The sequence below is a fragment of the Hydra vulgaris genome, chromosome 06, assembly GCF_038396675.1.
Source record: "Hydra vulgaris chromosome 06, alternate assembly HydraT2T_AEP".
In the NCBI taxonomy this organism is placed as follows: Eukaryota; Metazoa; Cnidaria; class Hydrozoa; order Anthoathecata; family Hydridae; genus Hydra; species Hydra vulgaris.
Window position 1 is genome coordinate 32,967,501 of NC_088925.1, and position 23,282 is coordinate 32,990,782.

Consider the following 23,282-nt stretch of genomic DNA (forward strand, 5'->3'; position numbering starts at 1 on the left):
ATTTTTATATCCTTATTGCAATTCAAAAAATAAATGTTTATTTGATATCGAAACTCAGGTTTCGACATTTTATTTTATAGCCAACGTAATAAGCAATTAAGACAGTTTAAAAAAAATGGATTATTATTTTTATTAAGTGTAAATTAAAGATTTGAAGGTGATCGTTAAATTTTGTCCAATTTATTTAAAGAAGATTTATAAGTACTCATCAGTTTTTTAATAAGTTAAACGCTATTTAATTAGAATTAGATTAAAAAAATTTTACCACTTTAATCCGTATGTTTTAATTAACAAGATATTAAAAAAAAAAATTTAATATGTCAATTAGAATCTTCTTAATTTTAATTTAAAGATTAAGAAACCAACTAAAAAATAAGTGGTCTTTTTGGCCACCGCTGTATATATATATATATATATATATATATATATATATATATATATATATATATATATATATATATATATATATATATATATATCTATATATATATGTATATATATATCTATATAACTATATATCTATATATCTGTATATCTATATATCTATATATCTATATATATATATATATATATATATATATATATATATATATATATATATATATATATATATATATATATATATATATACAGAGAGAGAGAGAGAAAGAGAGAGAAAAAAAGAGAGAGAGATAGTAAAATAGTGATAGAAATATAAAGTAAAGTAAAATACTTAATATTTAAGTTATATAGATTAACATCTTGATAGATTTTGTTAGGAAGCAAAGTATCATTTAAAATAGTTCATAGACATCTTTATTCTAAAAATATTTTTAATATATAAAAGTTTACAAAACATAAACTTTCAAACCAAAACCAAAAAAGTTAGGTTTATATATTTGTTAGAGTACCAGAACATTTTGGGGTACCAGAAAATGTTTAATTGACTCTCATCAATATTTTCAATCAGATTACAAAAAAAAGTTAAAAGTTTTTTTTTCCATCACACACCCACTCCACCCTTTTGGGGTCTGGGTGCACATAAAAAGCAATTTTTCAGACACCCCTTGATGTGAATTTAGAATTATTTTTTTTTACAAGTATTTGATTTGTATCTTTATAGAGAACAAAGTAAAGTTCAGAGTGGGCGGACTTAAAACTTTAGGGTCATTTTAGCACACTGTAATAAGTTAATGTTACAAATTAAATTAAAATTAGTATTCCTAATTATAAAAAATAGTATTATTAATTTATTTATAAGTTTTATAAAAAATATATTATTAAACAACTTAAAAATTTACATACTTTTTAAGATATTCAAATTTTAATTCAAAATAGTGACTTCTCGAAACTCCATTTTTTAACACAAATCCTGTGTCAATGAAAATTTTTATTTGCATTTAACGCATGCACTTTAGAACAGTATTTATAAAACTTAAATTAACTTGTGTTTAATGAAAGCAACATACTATCAAGTATTGGTTTTTGACACAAGACTTTTTTAAGTGTGTCAGTGGTTTAAGTTGCGCTCAAAACCTAAGTAGTTTGTATTAAAAACATCTTAAGCTACTTTAAATATGTATCTAATACATATTGTATACAATTTATTGCCAATTGGTAAGTTCTGTTTTTCTCATAATGGGATTATGAGATATAAGAGGATGTCAAAAGTTCTCCTGATATGTTTAGATATATATGTGTATATTATATTGTGTATACTATATGTGTGTAAAATTGGCAAAAAGCAGGTATTGCATAAAATTGTGAAACGTACCATATTGTGAATAGGTGGATAGTGTACACAAAATATTTTAGAATGTTCATGGGTGATCAGACAAACCATGGGTCCCTTATGTGATATGTAGAACCCATGCTGAACTAGCATGATGGTTATGAAGTAAAAGAAAGGCAATGTTTTTTTTGCATTTCTAGAGTTTGAAGAGGGCAGAAGAACCATCACTATGACTTTTACATTTGTATGGTCGATACTACGAAGTACAGTATGCTAAAGGGAGACAAGCACTTCAATATCCAGACATGCCATTATCTGCAGCACCTGTCCCACATGATAACAGCCTACAACCACTAAAAATTTAAAACAACAGAATATTTAAGTATACTTTTTATCCTATTCTCCAAAAGTCATTATCATTTAGTTTAGTTAAACATGAAGTATTTACCATGCATTTCTTTTTTAATGAAAATTTGAATGCTACTGATATTTATTTCTATGTTGAAATTGATATATATTTTTTTCAATAAATATTTTTTCTTGTGTCAGCAAAAGTTGCATCAACATGGAGGAAGCTTTTATACCTATAACAACTTTTCAGCCTCATTTTCCAAATCTGAAAGAGCTAGATAATTTAATCAGAGGTTTAAGTCTTACTAAGTCAGGAGCTGAACTTCTTTCATTAAGGCTGGTGGAATGGAATTTACTAGGAAAAGATTGCAGGACATGTCTGTACCGGAAATGGCATAAAGAATTTGAAATTTATTATGGCTTGTGTAATGATTTATGGGTGATTCCATATCGAATCCATTGAATCATGTGTTTTTGTTGTTTTGTTTTTTTGTTTTGTTTTGTTTTTCATTTTAGGGCATATGATTCCTGTTTATAAATATTGTATGCAAAATTTCTGTCTTTTTACTTTGAATGATGATATTACAAAACCTCATCATCTTTTTCACCCTGACTTTGTTTCTTTTTTGGATGAAAATCTTGTCTTGCAACCTTTACAAAGTGTGCAGAGTTTTTTTTCCAGGAGCATTCAAGGTCCTTCTAATGACTCTAATGATTGGTGACTCTTTTATAGTAACCTCAACAAGAATTTCTAAAAATGATTGGACTTTATCAAGCTTATTTTTATATTTGTTTACCTTTCTTAACCTTACTTTTAACCCATTGTTAACCTTACTTTGTTATATTTTAGAACGAATTAAAATTAAAAATTTGATAATAAAATGTTTAATTTATGCTGCTTTCTAGTGATTTTCTTTGTATGTGATTGGATCACAACAAGTTTGTATGTGCATTGATTGGATCACAACAAGTTTGTATGTGCATTGGATTACAACAAGTTTTATGCCATATAGGATATATTTTTAAATATTTTTAGTCATTCTTTTAAAATACATAATTTAGTCAGCCTTTTACAATTTTATAATTACATAGTATTTTTAAGATTTATAATTACAGCCTAAAGATATAATTGTTTTTTCGCCATTGCTTAAAATTTCTATTACATCTTGTTGGCCTTTACATGTCTCAGATGTCATTAAGCCAGTAGAATATGTCTTAATAAGATCACTTGGTACAAACCATATTGAAAAAGTATTTCATTAAAGAATTAATTAAATTCATGGTTCTATAACTGAATTTTTTATGGACTATATAATTGCCAAAATTTAATAAACAAATACATATCAGCAGGGTTGATAAGTTTAAATCAAATGGTTCAGACCATGGTTTAAATCAATCAAAAAATATCAATGTAAACAAAACTAATTTTTTTAAATAACTTTAAATTTTCAGCAACAAAGTAGACCTAGGTTGTGTTTACAAATAGAATTATATCTTTCATGTAAATACTTTCATGTAAATGCACATATTTATAATCATAAAGATGCTTCTGAAAATTCATTTCTTATATATATATATATATATTAAATATACAGTATGTTATTTTTTTGGCATTGCCTATTTGTTTTTTAAATGTGGCAATAGATGTTTTCCTACTTTTATAAAAAAGCAAAAGAAAAATAATGAAAATAAATATTTTTGGGCGCCCATACTGCACCAGCGGTACCAAAACAAATCAGGGTTATTCCTTGTATATATGTTTGCGTGTTTAGGAAAAGTATAACTAAAACATAAAATTTACTGATATTCCAAAAAATGTCAAAAAACACTGGGGGCAAGTGTGATATGATTTAATTAAAATATACACAAGTTACTGTTCCAGAAAGGGCTATAGAGCAGTTGTAATGCATGCAGAAAAGAAATGGAAGGGCAAGTTCAAAGAATGCACGAGCATCTAGAGAAATGCAAACAATCACAACTCTTTGAAGTTATTGAGTCAATAGAGGATTAACAACCTTTGGAAGGTAATTAATTAAGTTACTACATCCTGATTATAAATTATTTACTTTTATTAAAATTTTAACTTTTAGAATGATAATTAAAAATATATATATTTGTATTACTCCAAATTACTCTAATGTATCCACATATTAATTTAAAATAATATACTGCATGTTCATTTTCAGGTAGTTCATTATCAACACTACAAAAAAAAATGAAAAGGTCTCACCCACTTCAACTTCAGTTGGTAAATGTTTGAAAATAAAATGTTTTTCACACAATCAATTGACAAAGAGAAAGATTTGTAAAATCTGCAATTTGATAGATTTATATACAGTACAAACTCTAGCTTTAGAACAGTTGAACATAAAGAATTTTGAAAATTTATCAATATGCTTCATCCTAGTTACACTCTACCTTATAGAACTCAAATTAAAGAAGCAATATTAGATAAGGTTTACACAGAAGAAATTAAAAAATGTGATGTATTGAATAGGAAAATTTTAGCAATAACTTTAGATGGATGGAGTAATGTACATAACGAACCAATAGTTTTCTGTCTGTAATTGCATATAATATTAACATTTTAGTAGAAGCAATTAGTACTTCTATTTAGTTATTTCCATACTAGTGAATATCTTACACAAGTGGCAAGAGAAGCAATAGAATCTGTAACACATAAATTTGGATGCACAGTAAAAAGCTTTGCAACTGACAATGCAGCTAATATGAAATCTATGCGACAAGTTTTTTTTATCTTAAGGAGATATAATAATAACTTATGGGTGTGCTGATCATATGCTAAATCTTTTAGCAAATGATCTTAACATTGAAAATGTGAGCAAGCATGTTACACAGATAATAAAATATATACAAAATAATCATCATGCTGGAATTATAGAGAAAGTGGATGAACAAAATTACCACTTCCTACTGAAACAGGCTAGAATTCTGTATGTGATTTACTTGAAAAATATTTTAATAACTGGAACATCATTTTAACAATGTTTGAAAAAAATAGAGGCTTGGATTCCTTGATCTGTATAAAAGTAAGTGGCATACAGCGAATAAATGCAGAATATTTGTTAAAAATATTAAAACCAATTGGAGTTGCTTTAGATAAGTTGCAAAGAGATCAAACAAAAATAAGTGACACTGTTAAAAATTTTAAAGAGCTGTAAAAGATGTTATCGTTTTTATCAACTGAAAAAAAAAATATTGGAAACTAGATATCTACAGACTGCCAGTGATGCTCATTTCCTTGCAAACAAGCTAGATCCTAGATATTTTGGATATAATCTTTCTGAAAATAAAAATTAAGCTGCAATGACCTTTTCAGATAAAGAATTTAAAAACTTGTTATCAATAATATTCAAGTTAAAAGCCAAATCTGCTCCATTCGATAAAAGATGTTTTTATAGTGAATCTGTTTTGAAAAATGTATCAATAGAATGGTAAAAAGCTATAAAATCTTTGCAGTAATGTTAATAGAAAATTTAATTTTCTCAAGTAAAATGATTAATGCTTTATTTTAATTAACATAATGCTAATAATAACAATGTTAATAATAATACTGACGTATTATTAACATTAAAAGTAACTAAATAGTTATTAAATGTTAACTGGCATATTATTGAATTGAATGCATTCTGTTATTTAAGGTAGAGTTTGTAAAATTTGCAAACTCTACCTTAAAGAAATAAATGAGTTTAAAACATCTAACGGTACTATATGGAAAGTAAGAAGTCATATCACTTGCAACAGTAAAAATGTAATTTATTACCTTAAAAGTTTATTATGTAATAAACAAGCCACATATACTGTAAAACTAATAATTTAAGAATATATATAAACAAACATATTTCTAGTTGCAGAACCGACCCATCCACTGATAGATTTGACAACCACGTTTATACCTGTCAGCGTGCCCATAATAGTATTTTTTATCTACTAATTATTTAGTTGTTTTTTTTTTAAATTAACATTGTTTTTTTCTGGTCTAGAAAATATCAATAAATTTGAAAAACTCAAAATTTCCTTGAATTATCCTGGAAATTTAAAATAGCTGGCTACCCTGGTATCACACTCAGCCAGTTTTTATATAAAAACAAAGCAGGGTGTGTTTTTTAGTAATTAAAATTATTAATTTTCATATGTAATTATGCAAGACTTACTTAAGTATAACATAATTTTTTTTTCTTTTTAAGAGTCAATAAACCAAATTAAATTTACTTGATCACAATTCTATTAACAAGTTTTTTTTTGAATAATTAATTGAAAAAGTAATATATATCTGAAATTATTGTTCTACATATGTTACTGTTATTGTTTTCCAGTTTGATTTTTGGTAACATGTAAGATTATAATTAACTAAAAATATTTAAAGCAAAAAAAAAAATTTGAATTGTGGTTTTTGAGATAATAGACTCCAAAGTTGAGTCATATAAACTAGTTGCTTTATTAATTTTTTGGCATGTTTCCTTCATATTTCAGCATATTAAGTACTTTTATTGAATTCTGCATCAAAAAAGATTATGAATGTGTATTTTCATATTTTTGTCATCGTTATTTCTCATTTTATTAAGGAAAATGTTTCTTCAAAATGTTATAAAAACCAGATCAATTTTAAAATTGAAATATCTCGGGAACTGTTTAACATTTTTGGCCAAAATATTTTGTATGAACTTTTCTTTGTAACATGCAACATCCAAAGAAGTTTGAAGAAAATATAAGATCCATGGTTCAAAATTTCCTTAATTTTGGGTGATTTGATGTATAATTACCTCTATATTATTTCAAAGATGTGACTGGTTTGTTTACTTTTCTTAGAGCATGATCCTGCTCTATGGCAACTGTTCATAGGTAGGTCAAAATAGCGTCTCAAGCAGTTTTGATTTGCAATGGAAATAAATCCATCTTAGCCTCTTGCACTTTCAGTACAGAAAAAAGAAGACTATATTATATCAAGAACTTCTTGACATAAATAAATATTAAAAATATTATTTATTTTAAAAGCTGCTTGCTTTCTCGCTTTACTTGTAAAGGAATACAAAAAATATTCATATTTCCTTTAGTATATTGCTTATTTGTCTCATGTTTTTCATCACAATATTTCATCACAACATAGCAAAAATGGAAAGTAGATATCAAAGACGATTGGATACTGCTATGACAGGAGATTATAAATTGTCTCTAGTCAAAAAAAATAAAGTATGTGCTCAAGAAAATTGCTATCATCAAAGCTCTTCTAATCTTAAGGAAAGAGTTTATAGTAAAGAATTGTATTGTAGTTGTAAGTTTAAAAACATTGTAAAGAATTGTATTGTTTTTTTGTTGTTTTTTTTTGTTTTCACTAATGTCGTACTGCTTAAATTCATCTCTTTATTTCTATAAATCTCAAATTCGTCTTTGTATGGAATACTGTTGCCATATCTGGAGCGGATCTTCGAATGATGCACTTTTTCTTAAAGACAAAGTGCAAAAACGATTGTTGGACCTGCTCTTGCAGCCAACCTCCAACCATTGTCACATTGTTGTAATATTGCTTCTCTTTCTCTTTTCTATAAATACTATAACAAGTGCTGATGCTACACAAGAGATGTCTTGTATCATTATTTAAGTTTCATCTATTTCAGCATTAAAAACTTGTTGGAAGTGAAGATGTTTAAAAAAAAAAATACTGTTCAATATATGAAAAAAGAGTGCTATATGCTATGTCATTATCCTTACATTATTAGAATAGATTATAATATATTAGAATACAACATATTGAGAGAAAGTACAAAACTAGGTATTATTTCAAAACGAATGTGGTTTTTGAATTCAGTGTCAAAAAATTAATAAACATTTATAAATCTAAATGGGCAAAAACTTTGTCACATTGTGTAATTATATATTGCAAATAGTTTTACATATTTATTTATTTATTTTTGCACAAAAATTAACAAGAAAGTATTGTAGGGACTGCATATTCTAAATCATTAAAAAAATATCATGGATGGATGGTTAGAGGAGTTTTTGCTGTGAGTTTTTATATTTTTTTCTTTTCTTTTTTTTTTTAAGTTACAAATTTATTGTGTTACTGTGAAAAAGTTATTGTTAAAACATTATGACTGTTATCGACAAAATCAAGTTATTACAAATATAGTTAGCATTAAAAGCATGTCCATATTATGATGATTTCATTGCATCGTTATCAACAAATGATGAATCTACAAAGGAAGAGATTTTACAAGAAATGTCACATTGTGTTGAAGCTCTTACTAGGATTGTCTCTAAACTCAACCATTACTACAAAAAAAATAAACTGGATATTGACATCATTGTATAAGGTATTACAATTGTTTTCTAACTTTTATTATTGCTTCAAAGAAACAATAAGCTTTTATTTAAAATATTATTCCTTCAAAGAAACTATAGGCTTTTAATTAAAAAAACTATTGCTTTAAAGAAACTATAGACTGAAGTTTTTTACTTTTTTTAATTTGTATTTATTAAGTTTTTATGGTTTCTGTTGTGTATATTAAGTTTTTTTTGTTTGTATTTATTTACTTATGCATATAGATCATATATAGTTTGTTATGAAAATTAGTAATTTTATGAAAATACTTTATGCATATTTTACAAATAAAATGTGGTGCCCAATGTTTTATGCTTCTTTTTTTTTTATTTGGTTAATAGATCAGATAAATCTTTTCCAAAAAGTCAGAAATAAGTTTTTCACTTATTTGTTGCAAAAATACTGATGTATTTTTCAACAAGCTTGCATGACTCACATAGCTACTTTTGCATGTGGATAACTTTAATTCAATGTTATTATTTTTATTTATTTTAATAGGACATTTTATTAGGGTAGACATGTACACCCCCAATAAAAGAATGTTAAATTTAAGATTTAGTGATCAAACAAAACTTTAGGCAACCTGATGAGTACATGAACCTCACAAAACTTGAGGTGGTTCAATTTGTGCATGAGTTTCACAAATATTGAGGTGATCAGACGTGTACATGAGTCACATAAAACTTGAGGTAATATATGTATTAAAGCCACACAAAACTTAAGGTGATATGAAAATGCACCCCCAATAAAAGAATGTTAAATTTAAGATTTAGTGATCACACAAAACTTTAGGCAACCTGATGAGTACATGAACATCACAAAACTTGAGGTGGTTCAATTTGTGCATGAGTTTCACAAATATTGAGGTGATCAGACGTGTACATGAGCCACACAAAACTTGAGGTGATATGAAAAAAAGGCAGGTATGAAAAATATTCTAGATAAGTTTGAACTTTATTCACAAAAAAGGTTTTTTTAAATTTGTTTGCCTGTGTACTTTGTAAAAATCCAATAATTCATAAGAATATTGTAAAATGGAATACAATGAAGAAACCTTTTAATTTTAAGAGGAATTTAAGTGGTTAATTGAGATTAATTATTTATAATTAAAAATAAGTTTAACTAAAAATAGTTTAAAGAAGTGGTTACTGCTCTTGTTGTAAACAAGTTAAATTCCATTAAGATATGTGTTTTAGAAATATAGTTTTGGAGTTTTGAGAGGGAGGGGAGTATGTACAAAAAAAAACTCTGTGATAAGATTGTGAGAACTTCTTGGATTACCTTATAAAAGTAGGAAAATATATAGTTTACACTCTCTATTTTGTTAAAGTAAATTTCTTTAACTATAAAATAATTAAAATTCAATGAAAAAGTGTCTAAAAGTTAATTTAAACAATGAAAAAATTAACAAAAAAAAATGATGCCAATTCAAAGTTAAAAGTTGTTTTAACTTTTATTTAAATTTCTTTTCATTTATAGTTATTAAATTTAAACTTGCCTAAATTTGTTTTTAAACTTGGCCTTACTTGTTAGCAGCTATGGTACAATTTTGAATTAAAAAAAGAAGTTATTTGTCTAAAGTTAGTTTGAGGTTCATATATTTTTTAAATCCAGGTTATTTGGGGTTCATAAAATCTTAACTTAAGATGCTCTACCACTGCATCACCACTGCTTGTAATTTTTAATTTAAATCTTATATGAAACACTCATGAAAACATCATAATGTGAGCCTATTACATTATTAGTTTACTTCCATATTATAGAATATTTTTTATATTTTCTTAGAATATGTGTTAATACTTTATTTCAAAGGTTTCAAACTAGAAAATAAATTTAATTTTTTGGATTTAGAATTCAATCACAATCAAAGTTTCAAGAAACGTCAAAAATGTTGCCATATGTTTGCTAAGATATGTATGCTGCATTAAGTTGTTGAAATGTATGTTGCAATAAGATATGTATGTTGCAATAAGTTGATGAAAACACACACACAGTATATGTGCAAGTTGAATAATGTAATAATAATAAAAAAATATTAGATAACTTGTTATAATAAAAAGTTTATTTGTAATTGTAGTACTTTCAATTTTTATTTTTTATTGTACTAAATTTTTTGATAATATAATGCTTGTGCGCTCGCATAGGTTTACAAGTGTAAACCTATGCGAGCACACAAGCATACAATAATGTAAGCATTATATATGCTTACATACTTGTTTGTATGCTTGCTTAAGATAATGTTAAAAGTATGGATTTATATTTATTATAGGGAATTTTTCCTTATATTTATTATTTTATATTTAAACTTTTTTGTCAAACTAATAAAGATTTTTTCATTTCTGTAAATTACTATTTTTTAATTCAAAATTAATTAGTTGTAGTATTCTATTTTACTAGTTCCCCAAGGCTGTTGAGCCACTACAATGAAGTAAGGTACTTTTTGTTACCTTTACCTTGGCAGAGTTTTGCATGAAATATTTAAATGTTTCACTGTCTCAAAGCTTAAACTTAACTTTAGTAAGTGTGTGATGGAGTTCAATCTTTTATCAGTTGATATATGCACATTAAATTAACTGATCTCCTACTTTTGAATCAATATCCGAAAGCATATAGAAAATTGTTAATTGATTATAATGCTAGCATTACATTTTTGAGTTTATTGATATTTATTTAATTTACATATCAACTAATAAATTATGCATTTATATAATACTTACCTTATTTTATGATAAGTTATGCTTTTATATATATATATATATATATATATATATATATATATATATATATATATATATATATATATATATATATATATATATATACATATATATATAGCAAAAAATATCTGATCTAAAACCACAGGTTTTAGATCAGATTTTTTTTGTCACAAAATTTTGAAGCAGGATTTGACAACAAACATGTGAAATTTTATTTTTTCATTCGAGCTGTGCTAATTTTACTTTATTCTTTTATTTAGAGTTAATAATACTTTTGTTTTTCCATTTTTATTTTTATTGAATTGTTTACATTTTTATTAAAAAGTTTGTGTTTGAAATAAAGCATTTTTATTAAAAGGTTTGTATTTGAAATAAAACATTTGTTTTGCTATTTAATCCTAATCATTTTTTTTAGTAATTAAACAAAAAAAGCTTTTATTTTTAATTTTTGCATTCTTTTTTGTATTAATTAATTTAGAATTTAATTAAAGTGTTTGTTTTTTTGTTTTTATTTTATATGTTATGAGTTTTTAATTTGTTCAATAAGTTTTTAATTTTGTTATATATATATATATATATATATATATATATATATATATATATATATATATATATATATATATTATATATATATATATATATATATAACAAATTTATTGATCTCTTATCTATAATTTATTTATTTATAATTTTATAAAATTTATTGAATAGATGAATGAACAAAAACATGTTGTTATTGTTGGTGGTGGATTAGTTGGTTCATTAGAAGCATTATTTTGTGCTCAACGCTCATATAAAGTAGATGTTTTTGAATACCGTCCTGATCCAAGATTGCAGAAATATGTTGCTGGCAAAAGTATAAATTTAGCATTATCTGAAAGAGGTCGTGCTGCATTGCGTAGCATAGGTGCTGAAGATTATATTGTTAAAACCTGTATACCCATGTACGCTAGGATGATGCACTCACACAATGGAAAACGCACATCAATTTCATATGGGAAAAATGATCAGTGTATTCTTTCAGTTGATCGAAGAAAACTAAATGAGCATCTAATCACTTTGGCTGAGAAAAACACAAATATAAGCTATCATTTTCAAAGTAAATTTGTTTCTTCAGATTTTGATCAAGGTAAGATAACATTTGAAAAGAATGGAGAGTTATCAGAACTTTATGCTGATTTAATTGTTGGTTGTGATGGTGCTTATTCTGCTGTTCGCCAACATTTATTAAAAACAACCAGGATGAATTATTCTCAAGTAAGTGATGTTGTTGATGTTTATTTTCTTTTGTTGTTCATTTATATACTTATATATTTATATATATATATATATGTGTGTGTGTGTGTGTGTGTGTGTGTGTGTGTGTGTGTGTGTGTGTGTGTGTGTGTGTGTGTGTGTGTGTGTGTGTGTGTGTGGGTATATATATATATCAGGCCTTCTGAGGAGATGCATGTGATCGCAACTCTTATTTGATCACGCATAAAAAATTTTTTGTTGATAACTTGGCCACGATTTTTTTGCATATTTTAAAAATGGCGCATTTTAAAAAGGCGCTGAAAATCCAAACTAAACTGAAGAGAAAATTAAAATATAAGTTAAAAAATTAGATTAAAGTGGGATTAAAAAATTATATATTAGGTTTAAAAAATAAACTTTAAAAAACAAGTCTTTTTTTAAATTTTTTTCTTTTTCAACCTATCATTAAGATTTTTCTTTTATAGAAAAAGTGTTTCATAAAGAAGATTTTAACATCTTATACAGAAAGACATTAAGGCCAATTTTTTTGTGCTAATGTTTTTTGCTTTGAAGTCTCCAATTCCTATTGTTGCAAAAAATGGAATGACTTCACAGAAAAACATTTAAACTTTTAGTTGTGATTTTAAATTGAAACGTTTCAAGTTTTAAATAAAGTCGTTGTTGTTTATAATTTTATTTAACAACTTTAATCAATGCGTTGATTAAATGTTCTTTTTAAAATTGACCATAGAAATAGTTATAAACGTTTTAAATTAGTAAAAAAAAGTTAAGATTCAGTTTAAAATAATGTAAATATTTATGATTTATTGATTGTAGATGAAAAAGTAAATAATAATAATAAAAAAATCGTTGCATTTATTAATGAAAATGTTTAAGCGAATAAAGGTTTTAGTTTTTTCAATAAAACGCTAAAGGTTTTTTCGCTTTAAAAAAACGGAAATAAATTAAATTATAGAAATATTTATAAAGTTAAATCTATATTAAAAAGACATAAACAAAAAAATAAAGATATAATTACATATATTATATTTATTTATTATTAAAATATATTAAAATGATTATAAGAATATATATTTCTTAATTTTAATGTGTTTATTGTAAGCAGAAGTAAATTGCTAAGTTAAAACTTTATTTAAAAGTGTTTGTGTAAAATAAAAACATTTATAAAGGTCAAAGTTATTTATTTAATATATATATATATATATATATATATATATATATATACATATATATATATATATATATATATATGTGTGTGTTTTTATTTAAGTTATTTATCCAAATGTAATTATAAGCATAATTATAATTTATAAGCATCATTTCATTTAGATTTTCAGCGCTTTTCTAAAACGCGTCATTTTTAATATATTCCAAAAAATCGTGGCTAATTTATCAACAAAATATTTATATACTTCTTTTTTTTTTTGTAAAAGATTTATTTTATACATAGATATAATCAACCCAACCTGATTCCATTAATGTAGGTGTCTCTATTTCAGTATTTCCTTTTCTTCTTAAAACGACATGATTAGTATTTCCTTTACTTCTGAAACAACATGATTTAGTGTTGCTGTTTTTTGGCATTAAAAGTTTTTTTTTTTAAGAAATAATGAAGCAATGCGACATAAGGAGAAGATCTGTGTATCAATGAATGGAAACAAACCAAATAATAGGAGAAGATAAAGGAAAAATAAGGAAGTTTATAAAGGTCTTCATAGATGATGAAAGAGAAACACAACAAAAAACACAGGAAGAAGACCAAAGCAAAAGAGAAGTTAAGGACACAATAGTATTTCTGTCAGAGAATGCAAAGTTATTCCCCCTGACAATAATTTTATTATTAATAATATAAGTGCTTTTACTAAATTTATTCTGTTTAAATCATGGCTTCTCGTAGTATCATTGACTTCCTATACCTTTTTTCCCTTTCTTTTTGCAAAAATGCTAGTATTACACTTTTATGGGTTGTTTTTTTTTGGTGTACTTTAAACATTATGTTTATCTACCAATTGATTTGCACTTCTATTTACTACTTACATATATATCTGTTGAGGTTTAGCTTATAGTGCATCTTTTATATTGTTGCTACTCCTCACTGTTTTAACTGCAACCTGCATCATGCAGCTCCTGTATACACTTTAACTTTCAAAGAAAAAAACTTTCACCTGTATACTTTTTAACCTGAATACACTTTACGTGCATTTGATTCTGCTCATTCACATTGCACAAACAATCTACTTAAGTCTCCAATCAATATCTACACCAATTGTCGTACAATCAAATTATGGTAAGTCTAATGCCTATCTAACTTTTTTATTTGATATTTATTAATTATAGTGTAGTGATAACAACCCTAAAGGTGAAAATTTAGTTATAAAAATGCTAAGACTCAGTTTAATTGTTATTTTTACTGTATAACATCAGTAAAATACCTTCAGTGAATTAAGTCTTTACTCATCAGTAAATCAGTAAAGATTTACTATCAATAAATCACAAACTTACATAGATCATGACTATAGCACATAAATGCTTTCTGTTGTCTTATATTAATGATTTAAAAAGAAATCTATTAAATGTTTAGATTTTTTATACATTTGGTTTAACATTTATACTTGGTAATATTTTCTTGATAAATACATAATTTTAACTATTTACTGTAGTTATCTTTTTTTTTTCTTTTTTTTTTTATATATAATTCACCTCCCCAAGGCCGAGAAGGCTACTGCAGATGAGAAGGCTACTTGTGGTTATAACCCTCTCTCAACTCTATAACTCCGAAACACGAACCTTGATGAATAAGGCTGCTGCGCGGAGAAACAAGTTGAGTGCGGTACTACCAGGGGCATGGTGGGAATCAAACTCGGAACCTCTCCCTTATGAAGCGAGCGCTCTACCACTACACCACTACCGCATCTTCAAAATTTATAAAATAACACAAGAAGAGTATTATTATTTAGTTACATTTTGACACATCGGCTTGTTACATACTTTAGGACTATGTCTTAAAATTGTTTTAGTATTAAGCACTCAAGTCACTAGGTGTTATCTATTTAGATTTAGCCCTTGAAGATAACCTCTATAAAATATATCAGCGTTTATCCCTTTAAATTGGACAATATTAGGGTATTTGGCTTAGTAATAGTATGTTCTCTCAAATGTTGCAACATAAGGAAGCTGGATGCAGATATAGAGATGGGTTTTACTTGCTTGTTTTGAGGATGATACCCCAACAGGGATTTCTGGGTATAAGCGTCAAAATGTCACATCCCCGAGTCCTAAATTCTTATAAGACTCAATACTATATCCATGGCGAGAATCTGGTATTATACTATAAAATTTACAATTTTATTTAACGCTGATATATTTTTATACTCTTTCTTTAAGTAAATCCGAGCATATAATATTTCCTTATTATAATATGTGTTTGTTTTCGTTGTTTGTTATAATACAGCTTCTTATTGTTGCATTTCAAGTCTAATAAATTGAAAAATTTGAAATATTATGTTAATTTGTTTATCAAATTATCATTACCACAATGATAGCATTTACAGTTGTATTAGTTTTTACAAAATAAAACAAAATTATGACTGTTACTCACACCGATAATAAATTAAACAGTTTAACAATTTATAGTAATTCCTGTCATAATTAGATTTCTAATTTTCTGCCTAATTCATCCCTTTACTAATCCAGGTTAGTACTTAATCACATGCAAATAATCTGTTGTTTTTTTTTCTTGCAAGTGGAAGGTTTTGGTTGAAAGTGTAATACCTGTCCTTGCTTTGTATCAAATTCACTACTTGCTTGAACCATTCAAAACAAACATAAACTAATGATAATTCAAATAATTGGACTGCACTCAAAAATTAGATAAAACTAAATAAAAATTAAACATAAAAAACAAATATTTCCACTAAATCATATAAAGTAAATTGAATGTTAAATGAATGTTTCCAATAAACCATGTAAATTAAATTTAGTTATATATAATCTAAATATAAAATGAACAACTGCACCACACTGTATACATTTACTTTAAATATAAAAAAGGTTAGAACAAACAATCTCAGTAAACCGTATAAAATTAAAATTAATATTAACTAAAAATAAAATGAGTAACATCACTAAACCATATAACTTAAAATGTAAATTAAATATATAACAACTATTTGCAGTAAACCATATTGGTTTAAACTAAATATAGACTAAATACTAAACGAATAACTTTAACTAAATTATATTTTACAACTAAAATGTAAAATATAAAACAAGTGACTTGAATAAACCATATAAATTGAACTTAGGATGTGACTGGGGCCCGGCCCCGGCTAAAAATGAGACTTTTTTCAAACCCTGCTTGGAAAAAGTGTATACTTCTTTATATGTTACAGTTTTTTTTACTTACATTCACTATTTATTAAAACTTGCATATATTTATATATTTTTAAACTCTAATGCATTCGATCAATTGAAATCCATTCTGTAGGTCTTACGTCTGGCTCTGATGTGCTAGCCCATAAGCGCAAGGAGTGAGTGTGTTTAGCTTTCTATTCACCCGATTTGAAAGTGAACAAAAACATAACGAGACCATACGAGACAACCAAGCGGTACATACACCATCACACCTGTAGACATCAACAGTCTCTAAAATCAGTATATCAAACATTTGTTCATTGTTGCATATGTTCAACACTCAGAGTGACTAGAGCATTAGTTGTTCCTCTCCATACCCCCTTATCGTCTATTCTTCGTTTTTCTACTTCAAAAAAGTCTTGCCACACATTTTATATTTTCTTATGATTTTTATTTTTTATTCAATGACACCATCTACAATCTGTTTTTATTTTCACAACTCCCAGGTCTACGTAACTGGACAGCTCCGTTGGTCACTTTTTGCAATCTTTGTGTCGCATAAACAATAATAAGTAATAATAAATTATCTTTTACTCATTAACCTAATAACAAAATAGCAACATGGTTTTTATCCTTCAACTACTCTTACTAACATTCTCAAAAGCTGAATACAAAGCCTCAAAAGATGGAATACAAAGTTTGAGAAACCAACTGGCTTCATCCTCCTATTTTAAGTCAGGTTTTTAAAAGTATTTAAAGTCAGAGTTCACTTCTCATAGCTTTTATCTAGAAAAATGAGTCAAATGGGGGCCACAGAGGAAGCATTTCCATTTTTTTTTAAAAAATTTATAAAGGAGGATAAGTAACAAAAACAAAAAAAAAGAATAGATGTTCAGAAAAATTACCAATTTATTTTAAAAAGGAAAAGCTTATACACAAATCATAGTCAACAGTAATTTTATTATTAAAGTATACTTCAAACGAAAAAGGACATAACCATAAAATTTCAATAAATGCAAAAATTTAACTTTAAAAAAAACATGCATATGCATAGATATATCAATATTTAAAATGAATAAATATTTGTGCCAGGATAGCTCAGTTGGTTAAAGCGCTGCTAAAAGTTGGGAACAATTATTGGCCATATAGCAGCAGAATTGCAGGTTCAAATCCCAGCTCCGCCTACTTAGCATAGGAGTAGTAATTCGGTACGAAGGGAACTTGTCTTAATTAGCTCTGCTATTATGATGTTTTCTTCTCACCTAGTAAATAAATAATCTAGTTGAGTAAACGAAAAAACTATCGTTAAAATTATCATTGATAAATACTGCTGGGTAAAGTTTTAAGAATCTGAGTTGAATTACTGTCGTATGGAATTACCCATTGGTAATTTTTCAGAAATTTCAGAAAGTACTGCCACATTTTTAGTAAAATAAAAATTTTTTTAACACTGATACATATCATAATAAAAAAAAAAAATAAATTTATTTTTTATCTATGAAATACAATTAAAGACAAATTTTGGTTAGAACATTTTTATTGAGATTTGTATGAGCAACTTGTAAGACATAAAAAGTTATTTTAAGATTGCAACCTCTATTTATAAAGTAATTTTATAAAGTAAATCTTTATGAAAGATCCTTATAATATAAAAATATTTACTTCACAGAGATAAAATATATCCTCTGTATATATTTTTATTTTAGTTTTACATTCCTCATGGTTATAAAGAAATTGAAATGTTACCAAACGAACATGGTGAATTTGCAATGGAGATAAATTACTTTCACATTTGGCCACGTAATGAATTTATGATGATTGGTCTCCCTAATCAAGACAAATCATTTACTTTAACTTTATTTATGCCTCTAGATAAATTTGACTGCATAACATCTGAACAGGATATCATAAATTTTTTTGAGCAAGAATTCCCAGATTCCATTCCTTTGATTGGAAGACAAAAGCTTATTGATGATTATAAAAAAAATCCTGTTGGTGATACTATATGTGTTAAAACATATCCCTATCATTATTCAGACAAAGTTGTTATTCTTGGCGATGCTGCTCATGCTACAGTTCCTTTTTATGGACAGGGGATGAATTGCGGTTTTGAAGATTGTCTTGTTTTACATGAAATTCTTGATAAAACCTTGGATTTTAAAACAGGTTTAGAAGCATATTCAAAGTATCGCAATCCTGATGCTGAAGCTTTGATTGATCTTTCACTTTATAACTACATGGAGCTCAGGGCACATGTTAATTCAGTTTGGTTTACTTTGCGCAAGAAAGTTGACAGTTTTCTTCAGTTTTTGTTTCCTAACACTTGGATACCTCTGTATAGTATGGTCACATTCACAAGGTTGCGTTATCATCATGTTGTTGAACGCAGTAAAAAACAAGACATGATAGTAAAATGGGTAGTTACTGGTATTTGTGTCTCAGCATTGTCGGTTTCAATGTATTATGTTGCCAAAGTTTCTATCCCTTACTTTCATTAAGTGCAAACAATTATGGAGTATTTAAATTTTTAGTTCATTTTAATATAATATATTATGTTTTTTAAATTTTTGTAATCAATTTCATGTATTTTTTTGTAGAACTCTTTTTATAACAAGATAAATAAGAGATATTAAGTATATTTTCTAGTATTTTCATTTTATGTATTTTATATGATAAATGTAAAAAATATATCTTATCTACTACTTCTATTTATTTATATATATATATATATATATATATATATATATATATATATATATATATATATATATATATATATATATATATATATATATATATATATATATATATATATATATATATATATATAAGACCATTTCAAAATTGTATATAAAAAAAAAAGTTTTTGAACTTTATTTGGGCTACCCTTTGATTTGATGTGGTTTGTAGTCAGGAAAATTAGTTCAAAATTGCAAACTTAAATAATGTGTTTTAGAGACAGCTCAATTAACTTTACTTTTTAACGGTTCCCTATTATTTTGTAAAAAGAAGTTTTTTCTAAATAATAGGCACCTGTTATTATGTTATATATATATAAATAATAATATATATATATATATATATATATATATATATATATATATATATATATATATATATATATATATTTACATTTATAAATATATATGTATATTTATTAGTAGTAGTAGTATTATTATCATCATTTTTCCTAATGTAATTTTTTATTGTTAAAATTTTTGTTAGATTACAGATACCAGAATTATCAGTTGCAATAATTTTTAACCATTTAAATTAAATAGTTACTATTGACATCAGTGATTGAAAAGCTTCTTTTTTGTTTAAACTAAAAAAATGGTATTCAAAACTTAGTTTTGACATGGTCATCATCAAGTTTTATTTTGCTAACAGAGCTCATGTTATTAGGTAGTTTAGATTTTGTTTTTGTTTGTTTTTTCTGATTTTTTGATATTAACAATGATCATAAAGTAGGATTCACTCTGTATCCTGATTTTTTGGGTTTTTTGTTGCACAAAATATTGCTCAATTATTTACTGTAATATTGCTCAATTATTTACTGTATATTGCTCAATTATTTACTGTAATATTACTCAATTATTTACTGTAATATTGCTCAATTATTTACTGTAATATTGCTCAATTATTTACTCTAATATTGCTCAATTATTTACTGTAATATTTCTCAATTATTTACTGTAATATTGCTCAATTATTTACTGTAATATTGCTCAATTATTTACTGTAATATTGCTCAATTATTTACTGTAATATTGCTCAATTATATACTGTAGTTAAAGTATAGTTACAATGGATACCAGTCTTACAAGTCTTCACTTAAAAAGTCTTAAAAAGATATTCCAAAAATCAAGATACAGAACAGTATTAAATCAAATGCAAGTTCTAGCTCTATGCTAACATCCCAATGTTCTGCATATTTAATTAGTTTCTGCCTAAAGTCATATTTAATGAACACTCATATAGATGCCCCATAGATGGCTATTTTAGATTGATGACATCACTAATGTTTCATGCAATACTAAGTTTGCAAAGATATTATATATATATATATATATATATATATATATATATATATATATATATATATATATATATATATATATATATATATATATATATATATCCTAAGAAGGCTTGTATATATATATATATATATATATATATATATATATATATATATATATATATATATATATATATATATATACAAGCCTTCTTAGGAGATGTTTTATATGACCATGCATACATTTTTTTTTTTGACAACTTGGCCACAGTTTTTTGCATATATTGATAATTTGGGTGTTTTTAAAAAATGCACTGAAAAAAACCAAATTAATTTAAGGAGAAATTAACCATAAACTGAAATAAATAAACCATAAACTGAAAAGAGAAAAAAACTTTACAAATGATAAAAAAATAAAGAATAAAGCAGAGAAAATTAAAGCATTAAACTAATTTATTTTTTAATTTAGAAGTGTCTCGATTATAAGTTCGCTTTCAACAAAATAAATGTTTCTGACTTAATTTAAAAGTTTTTCAATGTAATAGTTTAAAGCCAATAATTTATCCTATATCGCTACTTTAATGTAGCGCTTAGGTTAATTAATTGTGGCGTTTATGAGGTGCAAATTGGATATATCAGCATTGGATGAAAGTTCAAATCCAACTAACAGATAATTTTTTTAATTTTACTTTCTTTGCAGACATAACAAAATATCAAAGTTTCAAATTTTTAAATAATTAAGTTTTGAAGTAAGTCTGGATTAAATAACTTTCGATTTCTCTAAATTCTTTGTAGTGAAACGCTTTTAAATTAAAATAAAAACATATTCTGATTTTGTGCTTTTATTTTTTCTAGTTAATTTTTTATTAATTTTTTTGTTTGTTAAGGTTTTTAGTTTAGTTTTGTAATTTTTTTTAGTTTTCTATTTCTCTATTTATTAGATTTTTAGTTTTTATTTCTTTTTTCAGTTTATAGTTAGTTTATTTTTAATTTAAATTTGTTTATTCAGTGCATTTTTTAAACACCCTAACTTAATACAAGCATTTTTCCCGTGGTCAAGTTGTCAAAACAAAATTTATATGCATGGTCATATAAGGCGTGCAACTGCAGGCATCTCCTGAAAATACTTGTATTTATATACATATATTTATGTATGTGAATATATGTATCAATATATATATATATATATATATATATATATATATATATATATATATATATATATATATATATATATACATATATATATATATATATATATATATATATATATATATATATATATATATATATATATATATATAATTCTATAAATTGTTGCATTTGGGCGTTTGGAAGGTAAAAAATGATTCTTTTGTCAACAAAAACATCACTTTTAATTACTTTCGACTTTCGTTCAACATTTCCTTGTTGTCGGAAAGTTTAAACCATTAATTTAATTACAAATTATTCGTTTTTTTTAAAAACCGCAAAAACATAAATTTAGTTGACCAGAATATTTTTAAAAACATTCTGAAAGTTTTTAATAATATAAACAATGTTTTTATTTTTTTCAATAAAATGTTTTTATTTTTATAATAAAATGATTTTATTTTTATTTTTTTGACTGTAAATCATGCACAGAGTGTTGCTACATCAACTGTCTTATAGCTTGACTCGCAACGGAGTGCTGCTACATCGACAGACAAATAGCCTGACTTGCAACGGAGTGCTGCTACATCAACTGACAAATAGCCTGACTCGCAAGGGAGTGCTGCTACATCGACTGAGGGTTTGGTTGGGGCAGGCAGTCTATCAAGTAATAAAAAAAAAATTCCGGTCTTGCATTTTAATTTTTACTTTTTGTCAACAAAATACGGAAAAACTTTCTGACAACCAGTTAGAAGTTATATACACACACACACACACACACACACACACACACACACACACACACACACACACACACACACACACACACACACACATATATATATATATAATTTTAAATGTATTTAATAGAGTGCTCAATGTTCTTGAAAAACAGAGCCATAATGAATTAGTAGAAAATCAAAAAAAAAAAGATGATCGGATATATATATATTTATATATATATATATATATATATATATATATATATATATATATATATATATATATATATATATATATATATATATATATATATATATATATATATATATAAAAGCTATTTTATTATATATAATTAATTTATCTCTACTAGTATATTTATGTACAAATATAAATATATAAGTAAATATGAATCTCCAATTTAATAAAATAATTTAGTAAAAATAATTATTATTAATTAGTATCACTCAGTGCTAATAAAAAACCAGAGGTTTTTTATTAGCACTGGCTCCCATAAAATTTTATGCTACACATCAAGCTCTTCTAACTTGGATTTAATGTTTATTGTATCTTTTATTTTCTATTTATATGTTTTGATGATTTGACTACAGATTTTATATGTTTTGATGATTTGACTACAGCTTTTAACATTTCAAAAATGTGCTGAATAAATGTAGATCA

At 25.5% G+C, this 23,282-nt stretch overlaps 2 protein-coding genes across 4 annotated transcripts in view; both read left to right on the top strand.

Annotated features, from left to right (window-relative positions):
- Positions 1-10,473, top strand: part of LOC100201998 (pleckstrin homology domain-containing family A member 8) — a 69,353-nt gene extending 58,880 nt beyond the window's left edge. Inside the window, exons 14-16 of one of the 3 annotated variants that reach the window (XM_065799889.1) lie at positions 8,024-8,085; positions 8,211-8,393; positions 10,246-10,473. In XM_065799889.1, coding sequence (XP_065655961.1) covers positions 8,024-8,085; positions 8,211-8,393 — 245 coding nt within the window. In that variant the 3' untranslated portion in view covers positions 10,246-10,473. Of the gene's footprint in view, positions 1-2,968; positions 3,743-8,023; positions 8,086-8,210; positions 8,395-10,245 lie in introns of those variants that run through there. The other 2 variants (XM_065799888.1, XM_065799890.1) reach the window with 2 other exon arrangements.
- Positions 10,474-11,810: 1,337 nt separating this feature from the next.
- Positions 11,811-19,375, top strand: LOC100204742 (kynurenine 3-monooxygenase). The gene is made up of 2 exons (XM_065799891.1): positions 11,811-12,376; positions 18,436-19,375. Exons 1-2 carry the CDS (start codon positions 11,831-11,833, stop codon positions 19,225-19,227), a joined length of 1,338 nt encoding a protein of 445 aa, XP_065655963.1. The 5' UTR covers positions 11,811-11,830; the 3' UTR covers positions 19,228-19,375.
- The last annotated feature ends 3,907 nt before the right edge of the window (positions 19,376-23,282 follow it).